The sequence below is a fragment of the Micropterus dolomieu genome, linkage group LG02 (genome assembly GCF_021292245.1).
Source record: "Micropterus dolomieu isolate WLL.071019.BEF.003 ecotype Adirondacks linkage group LG02, ASM2129224v1, whole genome shotgun sequence".
NCBI lineage: Eukaryota > Metazoa > Chordata > Actinopteri > Centrarchiformes > Centrarchidae > Micropterus > Micropterus dolomieu.
This window is the reverse complement of record NC_060151.1, coordinates 6,574,980-6,599,653: the sequence shown is the minus strand read 5'-3', so window position 1 is coordinate 6,599,653 and position 24,674 is coordinate 6,574,980. Positions and strand designations below refer to the sequence as shown.

The 24,674-nt window shown below is 42.4% G+C and overlaps 1 protein-coding gene across 17 annotated transcripts in view; it reads left to right on the top strand.

Moving 5' to 3' along the window:
* nfixb (nuclear factor I/Xb) overlaps nt 1-24,674 on the top strand; it is a 132,609-nt gene that overhangs the window by 55,040 nt on the left and 52,895 nt on the right. Inside the window, exon 4 of one of the 17 annotated variants that reach the window (XM_046071915.1) lies at nt 22,791-22,813. The exons of the other annotated variants lie outside the window; for them this stretch is intronic. Coding sequence (XP_045927871.1) covers nt 22,791-22,798 — 8 coding nt within the window. The 3' untranslated portion in view covers nt 22,799-22,813. Of the gene's footprint in view, nt 1-22,790; nt 22,814-24,674 lie in introns of those variants that run through there. 17 annotated transcript variants of the gene reach the window in all.

The following is a 24,674-nucleotide window of genomic DNA, read 5'->3' as shown; positions in this document are numbered from 1 at the left end:
GGGGGGGGGGGGGGGGGGGGCGCACATTTTTCAGTGGACTTTGCTGAAGCTGCTAACCCAGTGAGAAACATTTGATATGTTACCCAAAACCCAACTTCCAAAACATTGTGGTTCCCCACCCCCCCAACTCTCACCCATCTCCTTTTCATTGTGCTTTATATGTATGATGAAGTAATCCTGACATATTTTATATCCTAATGCAAAACAAACAGCCAAATTACACACATTCTTCCCCCACACTGATTCGTGGAAGTTGTTAACCAAATAAAGCTCCTTTTTCTCTTTCCATCTCACTTGTGCTCTCGGTGGATCTGTCCTGGCTAGAACTCTGAACTGAAATAGCCTCAAGCACAGAGCCTCTTTTGTGGTCAGGTTTTTTTTTTTTTTCTTTCCTACAAGGTGTTTGTGAAAAAGAACAGGATTTTCTCTCCTGGGCTCAGGTCCCCGCTCCACTGCTGCCTGTCTGGCTTTCTTTGTCCAGGTCTGCTCTGGTAAACAGCCGTGTCCTACACACGCTGTTTATCACACTTGAGGGTGAAACTTTGCTGATTTAATTTTGGACAAGGTCAGGTTTTGATTGGAATATATTTCAACTGTTCCTTGGCTTCTTTCATTACAAGCTCCTGTTTCTTTTTCTCTTTATGTAGCTGAACCAGTTGCCCTGAACACCAGTATGTCAATTTCTGGCCTCTCAACACTATTGCTTTAATTAGCGTGCTAGCTTAATTCTCTGTCCTCATCAACATGAAGATATGGACAGGGAGATGAAGTAACATCCATTCTCAGAAAAAAATCTGTTAGTCATTGCATACGTGGACCAAAGTTTTAAGATCGCCCCTGTACTGGAGCTAGTATTTTGTGAGCCCCAACTGACGCAAAATGTATTAGCTTGAACTTAATGCTGTAAAATGTGAAGCCCACACTAGGCAGCATGAATTAGAAAAACTGCTGTGGAGCTGCTCTCTATGGGTGGAAACTTTTTAAGCATGTTGGACTTCAGGCCACACCCCAATCAGTGATCACAGCTGACGTTTGCCTTTGAGAGCTGATGGAAAACGCCTGCCGTGACTGCAATTTTGCAAGTGAGACTGTGTCTGAAATCTTTCCCTCGTTCACTCATTCTCTACACCCTATGTAAATTAAAACACGTAGTAATAGTTTATATGAGTAATCAGTAATTAAAGATTTTGCATCATCACTGACAAATATTTACATATATGGCACATTGTGGGATTGTTAGCAGAGTGTGATTTTGGCCTATGTAGCTTTTGAAGGAAGCAATAACACATGCTTCCTATTACAAATAGAAAGTACACAGTGCCCTCTATCTTCCATTCACTCAGGTGTTTTGCTGATACTGTCTTACTTGTTCTGGAATGACCAGTTTCTAATGGTCGCTAATGTTAGTAAACTTCAGATAGATATTGCTGTGTAATGCACATTACTTTGTTAGTTCGCTGCCATGAAAAAAAGTGTAGTTCCCCTCTGAACCAGGATGTGCTGTACTGTGAGTGTACATGAGCTTTAATGAAAGTGAACGAGAGATGGAAAAAATACCTCCAGAGACTGGTACATGTCAAGGCTGATTAATAGTCAGCCATCAACCTATAGAGAGCACTGCAACAGCAGTTTTCTATCTAATATGATTTTATCTTGTTATAGACATGATGGTAATCTGTCCTGTGAGCTTTTCACAACCGTTTCCACATAGACTAATGACTTTGATTCACGCAGCATTGTGAATAATGCTGCGTACATAGGTGCACCTAGAGGATTACAAACTATATCAACTAGGGGGCAGATCAGGGCTAATCAATGGGCAACACCAGAATATCTTCTAGTGAGAACCTCTTCAAGGAGGTTACAATACTCATGGTGATAAAATCAAGGCAGAAAAGGCAGTAACAGGGACAGGCTCTATTTGTTTCTCTTCAAAACTATCTGCCATTGTTATTGTTGTTTGTTCAGATCCTACTTCACATCCTGATATACTTGCCACACCCTTCAGGTGCTCAGTTGCATTTTAAAAAGCCAAAAAAAGAGCATTTCTGCTTCACAAAATAAGGGTTTTTTATTTTCTAAATGATGCTTCTTTCAATTTGTTGTGAAATGCTAGATACTTTTACCTATTCAAGGGGAAAAATCTATCTTTTGTTGAGTCCATAACATGTCACAAGAGATAAACATAACATAAAGGGTTGGGGAACCACTGTGCTAGACATATAGTAGGTAGTATTTGGTTTGTAGCCCAAATTTAAAACATAGTTTATGTACATATGTACCTACATTGCCTGAACGAGTGGAGACCATAGTTTAGTCTAAATTAAAGGCTGCATGTGTACACTTACAAAATGTGTGCCTGACTGTTGCTTTGTGGTATGTATGATGTACTGTGCATGTGTCCATGCTGAGAATAATATTACTCGGTTAACTAAGCCATTTTTTAGCACTGACAGAAGGGCGCACACGCGTCATGCACAAACACACACACACTGCCTGACTCAGGCGGACATGTGTTCGGCACAGCCTGTCATTACAGAAGCCTTGATGTGGTCACTGGGTGGCACTGAGGCCTCTTATTATTGGCGTTTTTATGACAACTTTCACTCTCTTGCTCTACACTCCCCCTTCCCTCCTTCTCCCTTTCCCTCTTTCTCTCTTTCCCTCCTTCATTCGTACCATGATTTTGCCTCTAACCCCCCCTACTTTCCATTGCATCCCTCCTCCCTCCGTCTCCCACCTCGCCCAAACCCACATCCATTTCTCTTGCTGTTGCAATGGGACGCCTGTTTGTTTTTAGTGTGTAAACCATCCTGACACACATCCCCCAGGGCAAAGGGCGGATATAGGAGTGTGTTTTGGTGAGGGAGGGGGCAGTAGACAGTTTGGTCTCCATTTACAGAGGTATAAACTGGGAGATGGAGCTGGTCCAGGCGTTGTTCCCAGCTTTGTCGATTGTGGCTGACAGTTATTGTTTTTGGTTTTTCGAATAATCGGGTTGGTAACTGCAGGATGACATCCAGCCATGACCCACTGATGAGTGTGCTCTGCATATGTTTATATGTAGAGGCCTGTGTTGTAACATTTACATTCAAAAAGACTAGTTTACCCAGGGTCAGGCTTGACATTTGCTAGAACATTCCCCTTTTTGCCTTCTCTCCTCCACCTCTCCACCTGTCACCCTACTGTTTTGCTTTGAGGATTTACAACATTATGATTTGTTTATTATAGGTCATAATTTATTATTCTACTGACTGAAGTTGAATAAACTGAACTGGGTGGACAGCAAAGCCCCACCCCCCAGGCAAGCAGATACAGTATGGGGTGATTGGGTTCATGTTGCTGTTACAGAGGACTCTCTGTTAGAGTGGCACTCTAACATATGCATTTGAGAGTGTTTAAACAAATTAACTTTGTGTTTTTAAACAAGGAGATTGAGGTTGTATGCACACACACACACACACCCATACACACACAAACACACACACACACACTTGCAGAATGTTTTGCATGTCTGCACCTTAATTAACGAGGTCTTTGGGAGTTGAGGCCCTGCGGCAGCTTTGGGTGAATGGGTGAAGCGAGGCACCTCGGGACAGCAACAGGTAAATCCTGTTTAAATCAGCCCCAAGGCGCAACTTGTTCCTGAAACCCCCCCAATCACCCCCTCCTAATCTTGTGCATGCCCCATCTCTTAATTTCCTAACCTGTCACATTCTCTCTTTATTGTTGTCCTCTTACTGCTTAAATCTGGTTATCGCACACACAGCGTGCGCTTTGCTCAGTCTGCTAGGTCAATCAAGGTGACGAATGTGGAGCAGTAGGGCAAGATGACACTGATACTGTTATGCCAACATACAGTGACACAATCTCGCTTGCTTGTGTAGTCAATGCACTGTGTTGAGGCATTGGACACGCTGACATAGTTACAGTTAGTCGTAGTTAGAATAGAATATTAAACTAAGAGATATATGTGTGTGTGTGTGTGTGTATATATACACACTCAGATATGGGTGTGGTTGGAGTGAGATGGAATCAGTCTCTTCCCCTGACCAGGCTGTTAGCATGAGTCTGTAATTAGCACCTCTAACTCTGTTAGCACCTAATTTAATTTTCTTTGAAAGCCCCATGACTAGCCAGGCTAACTAAAGATACAGCCTACACGGGTCATTGCGGACACACACACACAGTAGCCTGCCGCCCCTGACTTACTGTTCCACTTGGAGCACCAGTGGGGAATTTCAACACACTGCTTCCATCTTCTCATCTCCACTGTTCAGGCATTGATAACTGTTAACAGTGGACACTATTTTGAGCTGCACTCATCCTCATTGCTTACATAGTTAGGCATAACTGCAAAATTGATTGAGTGATTTGATTTATTGATATTAAGAAAAGCGGATGATCCTCATTAGCTGTACTTAAAGCCATATTTTAAGGAATATCATAGTAATATTGGCTTTATTTCCAATGCTGAAATTCCTTATACCTTAAACTATAGCAGATTATTAATTCATTTCAGAGTTGAAGTTGATTTGTTGTGGCAACTGCAGTGTGGCCTGTATTTTTCATTACATGTGCCTTTAGAAACCAGCCTAGCACCAGTAAGATTTCAGTGTTCCTCTCTGATCCATCTGTGCTCCTGGTGTGAGTATAACTTACAGTAGCGTGGAGGGTCTCCTGAGGTCAGGGAGCTGAAAATCACAAAGACATGTGGAATGCTGAAAGTTGGCCAATACAAACAGGCAGCCCTGGCTCTCCATCCATGCAGAGCTCAACAACCACCAGCTAGCCTGCTACCATCCTCTTGCTAGGCCCAGGTGCAACCAAAAGCTGCATGAAGTGAATTTTGGCCACTAGGGGGTAAAAAAGTATCCAAAACAAAACAATGTTCTGAAATGGCCTACTAGCTTATCAAGTGCTAATAGCTTACATTCAAAGCGGTTGTAATCAATATTTACATATTGACAAAGAAACAGATGCCTACTTGTATGTACAATAAAAAGGGTGACTTAAAGTGGTGAGGTCACATATAATTATTACCATATCAGAAAATTAAAATTTGGTGGATAATTTAGTCGAAAGGAATCAAATAATGCTTTAACATGCAAAGGTGCTCTGGGCGTCATGTTGCTGTGCCTGGGCAGAGCCACGCAGACGGGGTCCAGGCTGCTAAAGCCAAACAAACATGTTGTCTACCGTTCGGATGTTTTTCACTGTTTCAGATGAAGACAGTTCTAGTGCAATTTGGCATCAGACCTTCCTTCTGTCCCCCTCCCCTCTCTCTCTGCTGTGATTCACTGCAGGTAACAATGTGGTAAATGTTAAGCCACATGGCAAACTAAGATAGACTACAGACGGCTTTCAATTCAGCTCGTTTGTAACAGCTGACGAATTTCCAAGCTAACGTTAGCTCTGCTTATATAAAACATAGAGGATGAGAGACTTTGGATAGAGCAGATTAAAATAACGCTTTCTACATGGTTATGCTTGAACAGGTGTATTGATAAAGTATTGTCTTTTTATTTGCGAAGGTTTTAGTGCACATACTTATAATAACATATAGTCAACTCAAGTAGTTTGGAGTTACCCTCACTTTACTGTCTCCACCGCGGCCTCTCCCTCTGCTGGCTGCTGTGTGTGTATGCACCTGCGTGTGTGTGTGTGTGTGTGTGTGTGTGTGTGTGTGTGCGCAGGAGTCAACACAGAGAGCAGCAGAGGCTGTAGACTGATAATAAACAGTACGTTCTTCATCACTTTATAGCATGTGTATACATTTGTTCTCTATACTGTAGCCTGTGTTTGATTTTATTATTCAATTATTGTATAAGTAAGCACATCGTGAGCATTGTACAATCCAGAATCAAATTCCTTATATGTGTACACATACCTGGCAAATAAAGCTGATTCTGATCCATTACACCACTAGCTATGGTTAGCTTTGGCTATCGAACCAGGTAGGTTTCACAAAGTGCAGTTAGTTCCTTCTTCACAGTGTTATGTTGCCTGATATTTACAAACTGATGACAAGCGGCAGCATCAGTAGTTTTGCAGTAACAAGTGGGACATAAATTAGTGCACCCGTATTATTGGCTGATGAACGGATGACTCATTATGACTTGTAACTAGTAGCTTGATTTGTGCATTGTCTGCATTCATGGGGGGGGGGTTTAGTCTACAAGATGGTTTCATGAAAGTTACAGGCTGCACCTTCGCCAACAAAGTCCAAAGGTTTGCATTTTGAAATAAAAACAGACTTTACAGGGAGCTAACTGGGTTTTCTTCCCTCATTTTCTAATCAGAACCATTATAAGCTTCACCCACAGAGGGACGATCCACAAGGCTCAGTTTCTCTCCCCTGCACACATCCATAACAATAGAGGGCATTTTGGTCCAGCACAACTCAGTTGGCTGCATAAAAATGAAGGGAGCAGTTAGGGTTTCACTTACAGAGTCAGAGAAAGAGAGCAAAAGGGGGAGAGAGAGGCAAAAAGAGAAAACAAACACACAGGGATTGTTGAATTATGGGTAAAGACAGCTGAGGCTAACCAGGTTTGGTTTCCACAGTGCAGTGGGGGGCTTATTGAAAAACAAAAAGTCTATGACTCAGTCTTGCTCTCAAGGAGACTCTCAGACTGTACACTTTCTCTCCCCAGAAACTCAACAAAAACACATGCAGTTGAATATAAAGGGGAACACCTTCAAAAACACAAAACCCCAGGGTTCAATATGGTCACGAAAATGTTCCACGTATCCTCACTGTTAATGCCAAAAATGGAGAGGGGGGGGCAGTGGAGGAATGGAGGGCGGGAAGAGTGAACGAGGAGGGATCTGTCCTCACATTTGCTATCAATTTAGGCACTGAAAATAAGCACCAGGTTTCACTGGAGCCGAGTAGAACACCAGGAATGTTTTTCCATATAAAACCAAGGGAGGGAGGGAGAAATTGAGAGAAATGGGACTGGGAAGAGAGTGAGAAAGAGAGAGAGATAAGGTTAAGGAAAGGGGTTTAAAAAATCAGAGTGCAAAAAAATAAGGCAAAAGAAGATTGCTATTTGACAATAGCACCTTGATTCCAGATGTGAAGTTGTCCGCTCTACTTTGACAGCTCATGGGGCAAAAGGGAGGCATGTGTGAGTCATGGTGACCTGTATGACCCTGTTGTGAAGGACAGATAGACAGTTTAATAATTGAACCCTGAAGTGAGTCTGATACTGAGTCTGTGTTCGGTGTGTGATTATAGGGTTGAAAGTGGCGCACACACACAGATGGAGATTTTTACAAACACATGAAAATGTATTTATATGCACATCTGTGGACAAACAACACTAACCCCAATACAGATGTTAAAGCCCTTTTTTTAACTTGCTCTACACACTTGCAGTTTCATTTGTGTGTGTGACGGTGTCAGTAGTCTTGGTGGAGACCTGAGCCTCCCTGAGGGCTCTGACTAGGCACAGCGGATGAAAGAGGTTATCTTTTGAGAAGATAATCAATACTTCTAAATTTGAGCAGCGACAGGTTCCCAGTTCTGCTTGTGACACAGTTAAAACAGATGTAGCCAGTGTTGAACTTTAAACATGCTTGCGGCACTGTTTGCTTCACCAGCAAGAGTTTTAGGAAACCCTGTAGTTTAGTGATTCCCCAGGGCATACTTCTGCAGATGCCAGGAGGTTTGTGGAATGATTGTCAAGAAGCTCAGATAATTTGGAAAAATAGAGATTTTCTATTTTTCCAAATTAATTTGATTAAACAAATATATCCACCTCAGCTGTAAAACCTGAACACCATGTGTAGCGATTTGAAAGTGCGGGAAAAGTAGCAACAGTTGTTAGGCTAAAAGAAATGAATCATTGGTTGAGATAGTTAGCTTAAAGTAAAAAATAAAGTAAAAATAAAGAGCTTCATCCATCCATCCATCGTCAACCGCTTATCCTGCATACAGGGTCACGGGAGGCTGGAGCCAATCTCAGCTGACATTGGGCGAAAGGCGGGGTACACCCTGGACAGGTCGCCAGTCCATCGCAGGGCATAAAGAGCTTCAATAGTTAGGTAAATGTAGTGGATGAACGGTTGAAATAGCTAAAAGTAATGGATCAATAGTTGAAATAGGAATGAATAAGTGGTTAAAAAAGTTAGCTAACGGATAACTGGTTTGACAAAATTATTGGATAAACAATTGAAACAGTTAGATAAAAGTTTTGGTAAAACACTTAAAATAGTTAAAAGTATTGGAGAGACAATTGAAATAGTTAGCTAAAAGTTTTGGTAAAACACTTATAAAATAGTAAAAAGTATTGGATAGACAATTGAAATAGTTAGCTAAAAGTTTTGGTAAAACACTTATAAAATAGTAAAAAGTATTGGATAGACAATTGAAATAGTTAAAAGTATTGGATAGACAATTGAAATAGTTAAAAGTATTGGATAGACAATTGAAATAGTTAAAAGTAATAGATAAACTATTGAAATAATTAAAAAGTATTGAATAGACAATTGAAAAAGTTAGCTAAAAGTATTGGATGAACGATGCAAATAGTTAAAAATAATGGATAAACTATTGAAATAGTTAAAATTATTGCATAAACAATTAAATAGTTAAAAGTAGCTACAGGATGTGTCTGAAACGTCAGGCTTCTGCCAACTTCTTCAACTTCTGCAAACTTTACCAAACAGACCTAAACATTAAATTGTAAATATATTGTGCTAGTATGTACTTTCATAACATCCAGTTTAAAACACATCTGGAACATGACAAGTGGTATGTTGATGAATGGCCACTTCACCTGACAGGCTGTGGGGGTACATAAGACAAAAAGGTTTGATAACCACTGCTGTAGTTTACTGATGATGGCTACATAAATGGTTTTGAGAACTCTTCAAAGCCAGATTAATATACAGTTGGTTAGGAGTTCGTACACATGAGGTTGTGGGATACAGTGGTCGTCTTTCACAGTGAGTTGGACTCCAGCGACGGTCTTAAGTCGAGTAGTTGACCCTCTAACAAAGCTCCTTCACCCAGCTCTTCCCACCAACAAAGTGCTGCTCTTATGCTGATAGAAACAGCTGAAAAAGACTCGGAGTAGAAACAAGGAGGGAGTTAAAGAGAAAGAAAGCAAGAGGGGAGAAAAGGGGGGTAAGAGACAGACCAGATGTGTCTTTTGTTTAGATTTGAACAGAGCGGAAAGGAAGGGTGTAGGAGTTAGGAGGCGAGCTTGCAAGGAAGAGAAAGAGAGAGGGAAAGCAAGTGGGAGTGAGTGGATTTTTTTTTTGATTTTTTTTTTGGGAGGGGAGGACTGTAATGAAACCAAAGCATTCATAGCCAAGCGCCTGTATGTGGGGAGCGGGGGCTGAGCCATACAGTATGTGATTACCTACCAGCAAAACCACATTCATTATACTAATTGCTACAATGGTCCCGGCGGTTGGGGGCTGAAAAGGGGGCGACGGCGAGAGGGGCTGCATTGTTAACATTTGTTAGGCTCATTGACTCCAGAATTCATGGTGTCTCTCATTATAGGTCGCTGGGATATTTTCCAGGGCCTGTATTCATAGAGAAGCTGATAATCTGGAGGTCATAGCTGAAGAAATGTTTCCTCGAAATCTGCATGCCAGGCTCCACAAGCTTAATGCATGCATGACAACATTCTTAGCCTCTATCCAGATTCCCTTGCATTATCATGAGTGCACACGTTTTAGCATGTGTTATGCATTCAGGCTCCTTATAAAATCAGCAAGACATTAACCAAAACAGAACCAGAGAGTCCAAGATTTGAATGATTGAAAGACGGGGCCTTTCCTGCATTTTGCTGCACAAAATAGCCAGGCTTCCAGCAGCTTGTGTCAATATTTCGTGTGTGTGTGTGTATGTGTGCCCAGTGTATGCAGAGAGCTCTGAGCAGATGACTGGTATGACAGTTAGAACATGTGCGATGGTGAGCACACAGAGACTCACACAACTCAATCTGTTGAGTGTCAAGCCCACATCAACCCAGTTGGGGAATGCTGCCAGTTGTGATTACCAATATGGCCAGCAGTTGTTTGGGAAACATTTGCAGCACATTGCTGATTTCTTTAGCATGCCTTCACAGGAAATGAAGGACTAAGTAAATCCCCCCAACTGACCACACTATCTCCTCTTGCGCTGTGTGTGTGTGCCCTGCTTACAAACTCTCAGCAGGTTTACTGTGTTTATTCCTCAGCTGGACCTGTCTCAGAACCTTAGAGCAATAGCGCCAATTACAATCATATATTGTCCAGAACAACGCTCTCCTCTTTTTCCTCCAGCTCCTGTATCAGTCACCCTCATGCATCATGTGTTTTTACTCTTTGGCTAGAGAACTAGAGCTTCTAAATTGTGTAGAGAATCTACAGACAGAGACACAACCTAGTAGGTGGTTGGCAGGGCCTTTCTTTGTCTTCTTCGGCCTCTCCTCTTTATTTTTCTTCAGTGGTGAAATAAATACTCAAAGCAATTACTTAAGCAGAAGAAGGGATATCACAAAGTCAAACTACTTAATTACAAGTAAAAGTCCTGCATTCAATTACATGAACTTGCATTCAAAATGATATGTAAGTAAATTATCAGCAAAAATGTAGAAATTACCCATTTCGCAGAATGACCCCCGTCAGTGTTGTATTACTAAATATTGTACATTAACTTGTACGCAGCGTTTTAATGTTACAGCCGGTGGAGTGGAGCTAATAGACCATTTTATGCATTGTTGGGTAGGATATTGTGTAATAATGCATCATATTTTATATATGTATATACTGTGTATAGGTTTTTAGCATTAATCTGCAAGCTAATCAGTAACTATAGGCAAAAAGTACAATATTTCCATCAGAAATGTCATGAAGAAGGGGATATAAAGTCAAACTGAAATTATCTTGCACACGTTGAGTACAAGTAACTCAACTTAAGTTCGGCACCTGAGTAAATTTACTTAGTTACTTTTCACCACTGGTTTTACTTTCCCTATCTCCTCCGGCTGGGTCTCTGGGCCAGAAAAGACCCAGGAAGAGTCGGTCTGGCCTCGGTGGCTGCTGCCTGTTGACACAGCCAAAGTAAAAGAGCAATCCACCCTTAGTCTATTGGAAGAGTGTGCTATTGTTGTAGGAGGCTTAAGTTGGAAGGGAATTCCCTTGTGTGTGGATCAAGGTTCTGCACGCAACAATTACTGTATGTCGATGTATATGTTGGTACAAGCCGTGTGTTTATTTGTGTGCTTGCTTGTGCAATCATTCAAGAAGATTGATGATCAAATCCTGTCAACTGTCAGGTGGTTTTTACATAGGTCAGATATAGCCGCGGGGCTATGAGAAGAATTGGGGGATCACGTAGGCCAGGACGGGATTGGCATAATGACGGCGCCCCGGGTCTACTTTCTCACTGGAGGTTGACAGCTCACGGATGATATCGCGTTTCCTCATGCTGGCACCCTCATCGAACTGCCTCCCCACCCATAGCACCGCATACTGCCTGGGTCAGAGCTAATCCACAGGGGCCTAACTAATCAGACCACACACGCTAAAGCAAACGGAGGGGAGAAAGACAGTGAGATGGGAGTTTGCTGTTGGACGTTTAATGCTCTGCAGGGCAGCGTGGAGGCAAAGGGAGCTGAGCTGAGGATTTGGGGTTTGCGGTCTGCATGTGTGTGGAAATCTTTGCCGCACAGGGAGGAAATCCAAGAGCAAGGAGTATGAAAATTTAGAGGGAGAGAAAGAAAGGGAATAAAGGAAAACACTGATTAGGGCTGTGAACTTATGGGAAGTGCATGACAGGAGTGTGTGTGAAATTAACCTCTTAATATCTGATTGGTTGAAATGCTGCATAGGCAGCATCAGTGAATGAAAAACACTGTTGTAGCAAAGAACAGTGTGCAGATCCTACGTTTTGGGGAAATGTTTATAAAATAATGCTCAAGATGCAGATGTGCAACCGTAAAATAAGTCTTGGGTTTGAATATTATCTGTCAAACCAGTGTGAGGTTGTCTATATGGAGCAGAAACCTGTCCACAGGGACTAAAGGTAACGTGAGGCTGTGGACTCGTGGTTAATCCAATCACAGACACAGAAGCAGAAACAACTTGTTTTGTGAGTAGACTTTAGTGTACATGCATCTCTGTGACAGTGATGACAGCTGAGACTCGCCCTCCCCACTCATTCTCTCTGTGGCACGGGGGGGCTCCAATGCAGGGTGCATTTGAAGTGGCTTCTGGGAGGCCCTGGAGCGTGCCGAAAGGTCAGAGGTTACAACAACTGAGCCTCCCCGGACCTCCCCACCCCTCTTAAACACCCACACACATACACGCCCCCCACCTAGTTTTCATGTCGGATCACTTCCAGATCCCTCTGGCATATTAGGCAACAAAAAAAAAACCTTGCTCCTGTTATCCTGCGCTTACTGCTGACAACTGACACATGTGAATAGTGTATCTCTATTAAGTTACAAATGCCTCTTAAAAATACCCCTCTCCCCCTGTCTGTTTCAAAGACACATGTCACTGTATGCACACATATCTCATGAATAGGCCATTGTGTTTTTTCTCGTTCTATTGCATTCTATTTCCGTGTGTGTGTGTGTGTGTGTGTGTGTGTGTGTGTGTGTGTGTGTGTGTGTGTGTGTGTGTGTGTGTGGGCACGTGGGTGCGACTTCTCAGGAGGATGTTTTTGTTCTCCTCCTCGCCAACACAGAGTAATCTGTCGTTCGCTCACCGAGGTGTGAAATTGCACTGTCATCTGCTTCACCTGTCAGGGGGGGCGGCAAAGTGACTCAGATCCCTTGAAACATTCTCTCTGTTGTTCTGTCTCCCTCTACTCTCTTTTCCTCTCCTTTCCTGGAGATCTGTATCTTGCTCAGCAGCGTTTGCCGTATCAGCCACCACCACCCCTTTTCCCCTCCCTCTCAGCTTAACATCTGTTTCTAGTGAGGGCCAGAGAGGGGGATGTCGAACTCTTAAAATTAATTAGCGCATTACCAAATGCTTGAGTTAGAAGAGGCCTTGCTAGACCCCCGTTACTCACCCCACTCCACAACTCCCAGCTCCTCCCTGCTCCACTAAGCCCACATCTCCCCTGAGTCCCAGGGGGCCGGTTTATCACCTAGGACCAATTAGAGTAGGAAGTGAGGTCGCTGACCCTCTGTCAGGCCTCATCAGCTCTTGTGTCACCTGACAGGGGCCATGCCACCACAAGGAGGAATATAAAGAAAGAGCAGAGGGGAGGAGTCATTGACATCATGAAGAAGTATGCTACTGGGCTGTGACTGCTATAAAGAATTCCTTGTACCTGTTCATTTATTCATCTCCCCTACTTATTTCATCTTTTTCCTTGTTGTGTGGCTGCTGCAGCCTTTCCCAGCTAACACCTGGTGGATATCAAGGAGACGTCTTTTTTACAGTCGACAAATTCAACCCCAGTCAGTTACCTTACCGGCTGGCATTTTCCCTACTACCAAACAAAGATTCTACAGCCATGTTGGCGTCTCTGTGAGGATGTTCTTTGGTTTGTTGGCTAATGTCAGCATGCTACCATGCTCACAATCACATGCTAATGTTTAGTAGGAATAATGATGTCCGCCATCTTGGTTAATTTCCATGTTAGCATGCTAACATTTGCTAATTAGCACTTACCACAAAGTACAGCTGAGGCTGATGTGAATGTCATTAGCTTTAAGTATTTGGTCCTAAATAAAGCATTGGACAAAGTGGAATTTTGACCTGATTAAAAGTCATTAATGAGGAGACATTTTTGTGTCTGCCATATTTCATGATAATCAATCCAATAGTTGTTGAGACATTTCCACTAAAACCACAAATGTCAACCTCATTGTGGCGCTAGAGAAAAAGTCAGGGAATCTCCATAGTCATTAGCCTTCATTTTCTGGGGACCATGAAATTAAAATTATATGTCAATCAATCCTGCAGATGAGCAGATATTTCAGTCTGACACAAAGAATCACACTGCTAGCATGTCTAGCTTCCACCACTCACATAAGCCTTACCCTAACAGAGAGCCCCATGTCATATGACACTTCTTACGCCACAAGCTAATGCTGTCTCATCAAATGATACATCTTCGCACGTCTGCTGCTGCTATTAACGACTGCATTTTTGTAGATTCTTTATTTACCTTATCCAGCACTTGTTTTTAACCTTCAGGGCAGTGAAACATATTATGTTTGTACTATACAAATGTGATACAAAATCTTCAGTGTTTTTCTTTTGGGACGAAAGTTTGTATTAAAGCTACAAGCTGTGCAAGTGGATTTTACCTTTGAGCCAGTTTTGTGGGATTAATTGGGATGTCAGAGTTAGTGTTAGTCACTTAACAAAGTGACTAACATATGTCACCACTGAGTGGTTAGTGTTTACAGAAACCATGGAGCTAATTAAAGTATTTTTCTTTCTTCCTCCATGTTTCTGCTGCCCTGGCGCTGTCTCAACAAAAGGTAAGATACCATGGTACTGATATGTGTTTGAATGCATGTTTCAAAACTCATTTCATATTTCTGTCTCAACCCTGAAAAATATGTCCTATCCCATATATTCTTCCTGTCTTTATTTTAATATACCACTTCCTTCTACATTTTTCCTCCTACTTCTCAAGAACATTGTACTAAGACAGGCACATGGTGTGTTTACAATTCAGCACAGTATCCCTATGAATTACGTTTTTATTGGACGATTCTGAAGCGCACAAGGAAGGTGAAATGCCAGTGTTCAGTGCCAGTGCAGGAAGCTGTGTTTGTGTGCTGTGTTAGGGCTGTGGCGGTGGAAGGATGGATGTGTAGCATATCATGCTGGAGCCTGGCGTTCTCGTCCTGTTAAAGACCAACAATGAATGCTTTTGTTTTAACTACAATTTCTACCTACCCTTAACCACATGTTTTTGTTATCTAACTCCAACCATAACTTAAAGGTGCCCTGTTGAGATTCCTTGTAAAAAATCAAAGTAATATTTACATTCAGCATTACTCACCAAAACCATTTCTTTCCTTTTTTAAAACATCAATAATAGATCAGTGTCTTACACTTTTTTTAAGCAGTTGAAGTTTGCACATTTGAATTAGAGGTATTTAGTAAATTGAACCGGGTCACAATTACTTTTTAATTAACTTTTTAATTTCACAATGGTTTCATAGCGTTTTGGAATGAAGCCCTCCTATTGTCCCATATTCTGTTATAATGGATACAACACAGAAGAGTGTCTGAGGCTCCCACTCCTCCTCTCCTTCTGTCAAGTCTTGACTACAACACCATCATTTGTTCGCAGACTACATTTTTGTCACCCTCTCCACCCCCTCCCCTCCTAATCATCCGTCTCTCCGCCTCCTCCACTTCTTCCTCCACCTTTCCCCTCTCTCGCATCCAAATTCCCCACGTTTTTATCCTACCAGCTCTACCACCTCCTCCTCCTCCTGTAACATTCGACTTATCTCACCCAATCTCTCCTCTCAAGATCTCTGCTTCTTTTCTCCTCCCTCAGCTGCCTCCCCTTCTACCCCTCCTCTTCCCCCCAGCCCAGTTCTGTTTGCGCCTGTTTACCTCCATCATTCCACCAGATGGTTTGTGTTAAAACTCTACGTTTGACAGCTCGGCTGATTTTTTATTCCCTGATATTATTGTAACATCGGGAGGATTGCTCAAACCTGGAGGAACACAGAAGAAGGACAAGCAGGGGGTAAAAGGAAATTAAAACATGAAAAACCCTGATGCATTAAAAGCAATTATTCCGTCAAGCGAAGGGCAGCAGTCATCACTGGGCCCTTTTTTGGTTTGGTTCCCTGTGTTACTTTTTAAAAATAAATAAAGGCACATATAATGTAATATTGATTTAAATCACATCTGTTAGGGTGATTTCATCCACCCCCTCTCCCTCTGCTCCATGTCTTTTGGAAGAGAGAAGGGGTGCGCCTGCCAGAAATAATTGCTTGTTTGCTGGTATTTACTTAAAATCTGTCAAAGACGGAGAGAGAAAAGGAGTAAGCACAAGTTAGAAAGAGAGACAAAGAGACCACTCGGCCCCAACACAGATCATTATCTGCCAGTTGTCTTCCTGCTGCTGTCGGGGAAGTGTGTGCGTATGTTTATGTAGCTTCCCATGTATACTGTACATAGTGGTCTTCGAGTCACAGCAGAATAAGATGCTCAAGAGTACAAACCCAGTTAGTCTAGCCCTTACCAGGAACACCATACTGAACCAGGACAGTTAAGTCGCAAAGGCGTTTATAACATGCTGTGAAGTGTCTAAAATACAAACTGACAGGGTGTTTTCTTAGTGAATTTTAAGATGGGAAAATCTTTTTAAAAATCTTAAAATAACAAGCCAGGTGCATCTGCTGATGAAGACCTTGAGCTTCACAAAAGCAAAGAGAAGTGTCTTTAATTAAAGACAGTACAAATGCAGAAAGCCAGAAATTATTTTTGAGTGCATTATAGTGCATAAAATACACACGGAAAAATTTAAAATTTAAATACAAATTTAAATCGAACGACAGACTGTAAATGTACCAGGTATTGAATATAGAGTGTTTTTTGAGCTCATGCAAAATCAAAGATGTTGCAGGATTTCTTTCTTGCTCAGCGACCTGAGTGATTCTTGGCAACAGAGCTGTCAGTGCTGCCACCGGTGGCCAGAAGCTTTATTGACCTTTCCAGTCCACTGAGCACCTCTCCTGTCAGTGAGCGAGGAAGAAATATTTTCATTTGACATGTTTTGTATTGACTTTAGTGTAAGATACTTTTCTTCCTCATAATAAATATGTTTCTTGTGACTTTACACCTGCTTAATATTGTTTTTTTCTAATTTAAAAGAACAGTTTAGACAGAAAAAATGTGCTTAGTTGCTGTAGCTAGATCCAGAAGTTGATTAGCCTACATGTAGCTTAACATAAAGGTTGGAAACCGGGAGAAACAGCTAATTTGGCTATGTCTAAAATTCAATAACACACCACTACCAGCACCTCTAAAGCACAAAAAGTATCTACTTTGTTTAATTGCTACACAAACAGAAATGTTAACATGACAAGTTGTGGTTTTACATGGAGTTTGTGTGTGTTTTGTGTGCAGTCTGTGAGCGACCTGAGTGTGGAAAGTCGACCTCCTTATTGCAGAGTGTTTAATCTTGTGCCATAGCTGTTTGATTTCCAGTGTGCTGCCCATCTCCTGAGCAGCATTAGTCTGATTATAGTGCTGCTTATTTGAAAGGGAGGCCCCATTCTGCAGTCTGACTGAGCAGGTCTGCTTGACGTTCTGGCCTCTGCCAAAGCACTGTTCCCACTGTCTCCCTCCTCCTCGTCTCCTCCCCTGGTTCTGCTGCCTTTCCCTCCTTCGCTCGCTTCATTCCCTCCCCAAAGAACCACAAACAATAAACCCTCTGTTACATTTAACCTCCTCACGTGTTTCCCCTTCTCTCTCAATCCCTCCCTCCATCCCTCCCTAGCTAGTCTCTTACTCACTTGTTGCTTTTTCTCCCTCCCTCTCATAACATTATAGCTGTTTGGGTTCTGTCTTCGGTCTGTTACTCATCTCTCTTGGGTGTTTTGGGACTTGTTTGTGGGCTTGGGCCATGCAGTAGAACAAAGACAACACACACACACACACACACACACACACACACACACACACACACACACACACTTTGTCAGTCCACTGCTAACTCTCCCACTTAAAGGCCAATGACAGCGGTGATTAGCATCTCGTAACAGCTTAGATTGTGTGGAAAGTGAGTGTGTTTGTGTGCATGTTAGCTGGTACAATACCCTGGCAGTGGCATTACCACTCATCATAGCTCCACAGCTGCAGCAGCAGTGGCATCAGGACAGCAAACAGATTTGGCCTAATCTTCCCCTAATGAGATTGGTCCCTCATTCCTACGTCTTTATGGGAGCAGCAAGCTGGCAGGCAAGCAGGCTGACACTCGCTTTTTATGGGACAACCACCAGGAAGACAGAATGTAGTTGATGTCTGGTCATCAGTAAGTGAGACAAGTGGAGAGTTAGGCAGGCTGTACTATAGGGAAGGAGGCTGTCGATTTAGCAGACAAACTTTTAGGTGGGAGGGTAGTAAGCTAGTTGAGTGGGTGGATAGAGAAGCAGCCAGGCTGGATATCAGTCGGGCAGGCAGGTAGAATGGTAGGCACACGAGCACCAATGTACAGGATGTGAAAGGCACACAGAACAGGCCTTTATCTGATGGACTTTGCTGGTTAATTAGATTAGAGCACAGTGCAGCAAAGCACAAGGAATTCTCCTGATTAACATCGTCGCTGGTTTCTCAGACCACTAAACCAATTCATGTTTTTCCATTTAGTGAATTTCATTACACAGAATCTAAGTCTACCGAAGAAGTCACTTCTGAAATGGCCAGCCGCCACCATATTTGTGTCCTACACAGTGGGAGTTTTTAGATACAGCCATTGTTTTAGAGAGTCATGGCAACGAACACAGCACATCTAAATAAGACAGAAAGACACTGATATTTGAAAAAATTTATTGGTTGTGATCCATATTTATTATGTCAAACTGTATTTTGTCCCTTAAAATTTGCAAAGCGTCGCCACTTACTTTTCCCTACATTTAGTAAGTCCCCAAGTAATCCATCCCCATACACCGGAGATAGCTTGACTGCTTTCAAGAGTATGGATACCTATCAATACGCTGTTGCACGATGGCATAAAGACACCAACATATGCCATCTGGAGACAATATATATGTGATCACAGTACATGTAAGTGAGTTAACAAAAATTGTCAACTTTGTTATTTTAAGAAATTAGGTTCGCATCTCGGGGTATGCAAAAGAATGGGTCATTTACTTTAAGTATGGTTTAAAAAACATCCGTGAAGGTCACGTCATTTTTTGACTCATCTTGTCTGACTGGCATAACTTCGAGTCACCTCCGTAGCTCACCTCAGGTGCAGTTGAGTTTACCTCTCTACCTGTGATAAATCTGTTGATGTAAGGGGCCACCTGCTGGCCTCAACCATCTTTTTTATTCACTTTTCTCTACCCTGACACACATTTATATTGAGTTTGCTTTACCCTATCCCTACCCTAGCTCCAGAAACATATTCAGTTGTTGTAGAAGAACATTATAACATTTTTAGGTCTGGGCTGCACACCCGATCACGCTATCCTCTGTGGACTCTGGTTTTACTGTATTTTTCTTACTTACCATCCCTCGTTCTGTTTTTCTTTCTCTTGCCTCTTGCTTTTGCTCTTTCTGTAACAGGAACACACACGCACACACAGCAGTCATAATAGCAGGGTTAGAGTGCAGGGCCGACCACTGGACAGTGTTTGTACAGAATGCTAGCATATGTCAAACCTGCCTTATTGAACTTAGACCGCAGCCTGAAACAGCCCACTGCTCAGCACAGAGCAGCACAGAAATGCTCTGGGCCCACAGGAGAAATACACACATTCACACACTTTTATGCATGCACAGACATATACAGTATATACTGTATATGCATGCATACATATGCAAAGACACACACACACATACACTGACAGAGGTTATTGGGTACGTTCTCAAAAAATGAATTACCTCACTTGAGCCATGAGAAGGCTACAGGCAGAATGAAAAGCAGACAGAAGGGGGGTCGGGGGTAGAGAAAGACAAAATGTCACATGAGAGAGTTTGGTGTGACGCATATTAATTTTCATGTAAGCTGATAGGCCCGCTGATGATCAGCTTTCATCTTGTGTACACTAATGACCTTAGCAAACGTACTTAACACATGTTGTTACACATGATTACACAGGCTAGGAGAAAGTGCCTTTTTGTGCTTGTGTGTTTGACAGAGCATGTACGGGTCCAGGACGGGTTTTTATTCAAGTTGCTGACGTGTGAGGCAATTTGAAATTCAGTCATATTGGGAATCAGCTTGTTTGCTGTCTTGGGGGAGTTAGATGTAGGTTGATACCAGTTTTGATTTGGTGTGTTCAGTGGACTGAGTGGTCTGGTACTTGTTAGCTAGAGGTGTGGGGAGGCACTTAGCCACTACCAAGGGAGGAGAAATGCAACTCTCTGTAACAAGAAATGCCTGGAATGAAATAGCTGGCATGCTAATCTTAGCCCCAGGTAAGCCTACATGCAACACTAATTTGAATTCAGGCATCACTTGGTTTAGTCCAGATTCGAAAGATACGTGAACCCCTAAGTTTCAGCTCCAAGGACAGGGATCCTGGAGTACAGCATGGAGTCACCGTGCTAGCTAGCCATTAATGGTCCGTAAATACATGCAAACCATAAACTAGCTCCTTGTTAAACCACAATGCCTTCAACCTTGTGGTCTTTAATGTATGTAATCACTTATTTTCATGGCTAATTTGTAATGAGTTTTGGTGAAATTTTTACTTGTCTTACATTTTGACGTTAACTTGCCTAATAATGGTTATGAGCAGCTGGCTCAGTGACCCAGTGTACTCTCAGACCTTGGTCGAGGCTATAGGGATAGTGTGAAGGCTCCACACAGCACATGAACAGTTTTCTGAATGCATCAAAAATAAGTTGGTACTATATCTTCCATGTGTACATCCTTTTAATGAGGTCCAGTGGTGTTAATATAGGACATCCTCCTTCTTGTTCCTCCTTAGCCAAATGTGTGAACGGACAACATTAAGTTATCCATTGAGGGAGGATGATGCCCAGATGATCGTCTTGTTAAAGTACTTTAGGGACACCTCATCCAGTACTATATAGTGTCTATAAGGCCCTTATATGATCCTTAAGGGACACTTAGAGCCCCACTGTGGGTGAAATTAGCCCCAGATAATCATCTCCTTCTGGGCTACAGCCACTCTCAGGCCTGTTTTACACTCCATTTGCCAAGAAGAGAGGGAACAACTTGCCTCAGTGACCCCTTTGCTCTGAATCTATATAGCCTTTGCTGGTGGAACGGATGGCGAGAAGAGCTTTTCCTCCGCCATTTCCCAAATTAACACCTAAAATTAAGCATGCATAAATAAGCCTGGGAATGTAGCAACAGAGCGTAGACGTGAGAGGACGCAGCTGGAGTTGACCGGTAATGTCTTTTCCGATTAACAGCGAGCTTGCAGTACGGGTGAGACAAAACAGAGAGAGTGGAAAAAGTGCCGTCCTTTCCTGGGAAGTGTCTCTGTAGGATGATGGATCCTCGCATCCCCTTCCCCGGCTCACTTTCTCTACTCTGTCTGGTTCCCTTTCTCCTCAATCTATCTCCCCCCCCCCTCGCCTCTCAATCTCCCACACTCCCCTGCTCCTCTCTACCCGTCGTCATTGTGTCTTAAATCTCTCTTTCCGCCTGATTTTGTATGAAAGGTGATAGAGGAGGTTCTCGCTATAGATGAAAAGAGGCTCTCTATAGATGAAAGGAGCTGTGTGGAATCAACACATTAGACAACCTCGCTTCTACACTCCCCCTTAAAGTAACAGAATGATGCAATGCACTTTCACACACACGCACACGCACACACACACACACACACACACACACACACACACACACACACACACACACACATACACGTACAATAAAGAGAGTGAGCACTACGCATTAAGATATCTTGCCCGTGGGAGGAGAGGTACGCCAACAGCTAAGGAGATGAATAGTGTTAATGTTAAACTGTTAAACCACATATGTTAGAATCAGATGGGAATAAGCCTGGTTCTTTCCTCCCTTAAAGCCTAATATGAAATATGTCTTCCTTTACATTCAGACAAGATGTATGTTTTTAAGTATGATTTGTGTGTGCACGCTGGTGTGTGTTCATGCAACCACGCAGACACAGTCAGAGTTGAGATGCTAACAAAAAGATTTGCCCAAACAGTGTGAGTCCATTTTAACCACAAGATCAGCGATCATGCATACCATACATGCATGCATGCAAATACACACACGCACACACACAGAACTCACTGTGGTGTCCTGAGCCTGTGTGGCCCAGTGCTGGGATGTGGAGTGAAGCAGGAAATGTGTGAGCCATGAAGGCATGTGTTTATGCTGGCTGCAGTCGCCCACCACCAGCCAGAGGGAAAACAGACACCAGCACTGCTTCGTTTGCTCTCCATCTCTCTCCTTCTCCTCCAAACCCTCAGCGTGATCTTTTCTCACCTCTGGTTCTCCAAGATTTCTTCTCTCACACCAGTGTCCTCTTTTATTGCAGTCTTTTTTCCTTCTTTTTGTTTTTCTTCACTTCTCGACACTTAAAATAATCTGCGACTCAACAAAAACAAAAAAGAAAAAACAAAAACAGGGTTAGCTCCATGCATATTAGAAAAGATAATTCCCTTTGTAACGCAAAGCCAGTCTTTAATGTGTTTACAGTTTAAAGGGGGACATCAGCCACAAGAAAAATCAGCTCCAGAAACAAATATTAAAAAAAAAACCTCCACAGCAGCAGAAGTAAGCCCAGTGGGGATTCCCTATTGGCTAATAAAGATAATATGTTTAGATAATGACACTTATAAATAAAAGAATGAATACACATTTAAAGACAAATAGTGAAGCACTGAGGCAGTGTTAATAAAATGAAAATTTAATAACCTCAAATAAATAAAGACAGACTTGCAGAACTTGGTTATATTACTCACTGTGGCTGGCCTGAGCCCTGAATCAACAGTTCGCTCTCATCAAGGCAATTTTTCCTCAAGGTTTGGACAGTACAGCTTTTGGACAATAAAAAGTCCCGTCACACAGTTGAATGGCTTTCAGTATTTCTCTGTTTGTTAGACAGCTACATTAGCTTAATCACTGCCTGATGTTTCCTATACTGTGTGTGTGTGTGTGTTTGTGTGTGCAGTGCAGTGACCCGGCAGCGATGTTAGATTGGGATCTGGTGAGGATAGGTGTTGGAGCATGGTGGAGCAGGCTCATGACTGGAAACAATGGGCCTCATGCAAGAATCACTCAAACTAACAGATTCATACATATGTGGCACTTAGGGCCAATTTAAGACAATCTGACACATTCACTAACCGTCTTTAGAAGAGGAAAAAACACTTGTTCTATTTAGGAATTATGCCTTCATCTGAATGCTTTTGGAGAATAAATATGATACCAACTTAACCAAAAATAAAATAAAATGTATAAGTAAAATGAACTTAATGCAAATTAAATGTTCTTTTCACATTGCCAATTTACACGGAAATTTGAGAGGTTTTTTAATATTTATGATATTACTTACTTTATGCTGGTTGCTATATGACAATTTTAGGGCAATTATCACATCTCACAAATGCTAACCTCCTCATGAACAGGTAGCAATCGAGAGCGATTTACGACAAGCCTGTGCAGTTAAGAGAGTTTACAGAACTGGAGTTGGAACACGCCTCACAGAATAAAGTTAGATTAGATCAGTTAAATTTTTTTTGAGATTTTGGGATAAGAATGCAAACATGCTCTTTCATGAGGTCCTATGAGTCTAAGAGAAATTAGCCTTTTTATCTTCTTTCGATAGATGGCCTCTGTGTTTGGCTGAGCAGACTAAACTGTGGTATATGAGGTGTGTGAGAGGAGGATTGATGTTATTGGTGGTGATAGTGATATTAATGAGTTCTGGAGGGACAGGAAGTTAACACAGATTTGAACTTCAAGACTTTCTGTTACTCTGTCTCTTATATCTCTGCCTCTCATGCACACACCATTCTTCCCGCTAAAAAGGACCTATTGCTCCGTCCGTTTAGTTTTAATTTAGAGAACGTAAGAATAACACAGGAAAAAGGGCATTGGTATTTTGATTCCGTCTTTTAAATGAAACAGGTGTGTAGGCTTCTGCCAGCACAAGGCACTCTGAATATGTTGGGGGACAGGAAAGGGAGTATAAGCCTTGTTTGAAATACAAGATGCTAACTGAGGTGCTTGATGGTCTTCGTAAGTACGAGCAATTTGCCAATTTGGATCAAACATCTCTGTTTTTTTGGGTCTTACAGTTCTGTGCTTTTAAAGAATGCACAGTACAGAAAACCAAAGCCAGTCTCTAATCCTGTACCTACCTGCTTTACCTCTCTGCCCGCCCTCTCTGTTTGATATCAACATTCATGGCAAGCTGCTGATAGTGATGGAAAATTGGTCAATACAGATAGAGATATGGTATCATCAGCGGCTGGGCAGGTCAGCTTGGGAGTCCAGCCACGGTCAATGTCAGCAGGATCTGTGAGGCTAAGTCCCAGTGAGCGTGTGGATCCCGGTGATTGAGTGATTGAGCGCTTAGTGTTTGAGCCTGCGGACAGCCCAAACAAGTTAATCCCCACCCCCACCATCACTAACCCCTTCCATCCCCTAACTCCAGATCTACAGCAGAGGGAGAGGAACGGAGGCAAATTTAGAGGACAGGGTTTTAGCGGGGCTAGTCAAAAAAAGCTCCTTAATGATTTAATCAGCGGAGATATTCATTTGGTGCCTGCTCAGCTCTATACACTCTGTGCAGAGCTCTGAAGGCCAGCAAAGCCAGGCTGATGTGAACGGCAGAATTTGTGATTATGGAGGTGGATTAAAAGACGGTTGTGCTTTTTTGATTGGGGACAGAATCTGAGGCCGGAGGTCAGGCTAGCTTGTTGGGAATTGGATGATCCTATGTGGAAAGAAGAGATCCACTTAGAGTTGCAGGCATGCAACCTAAAATATTAAGGTTGCTTTTTCACACAATCCAGATTGAGCACTGGATATCAAATCTGAACTTTTTTTT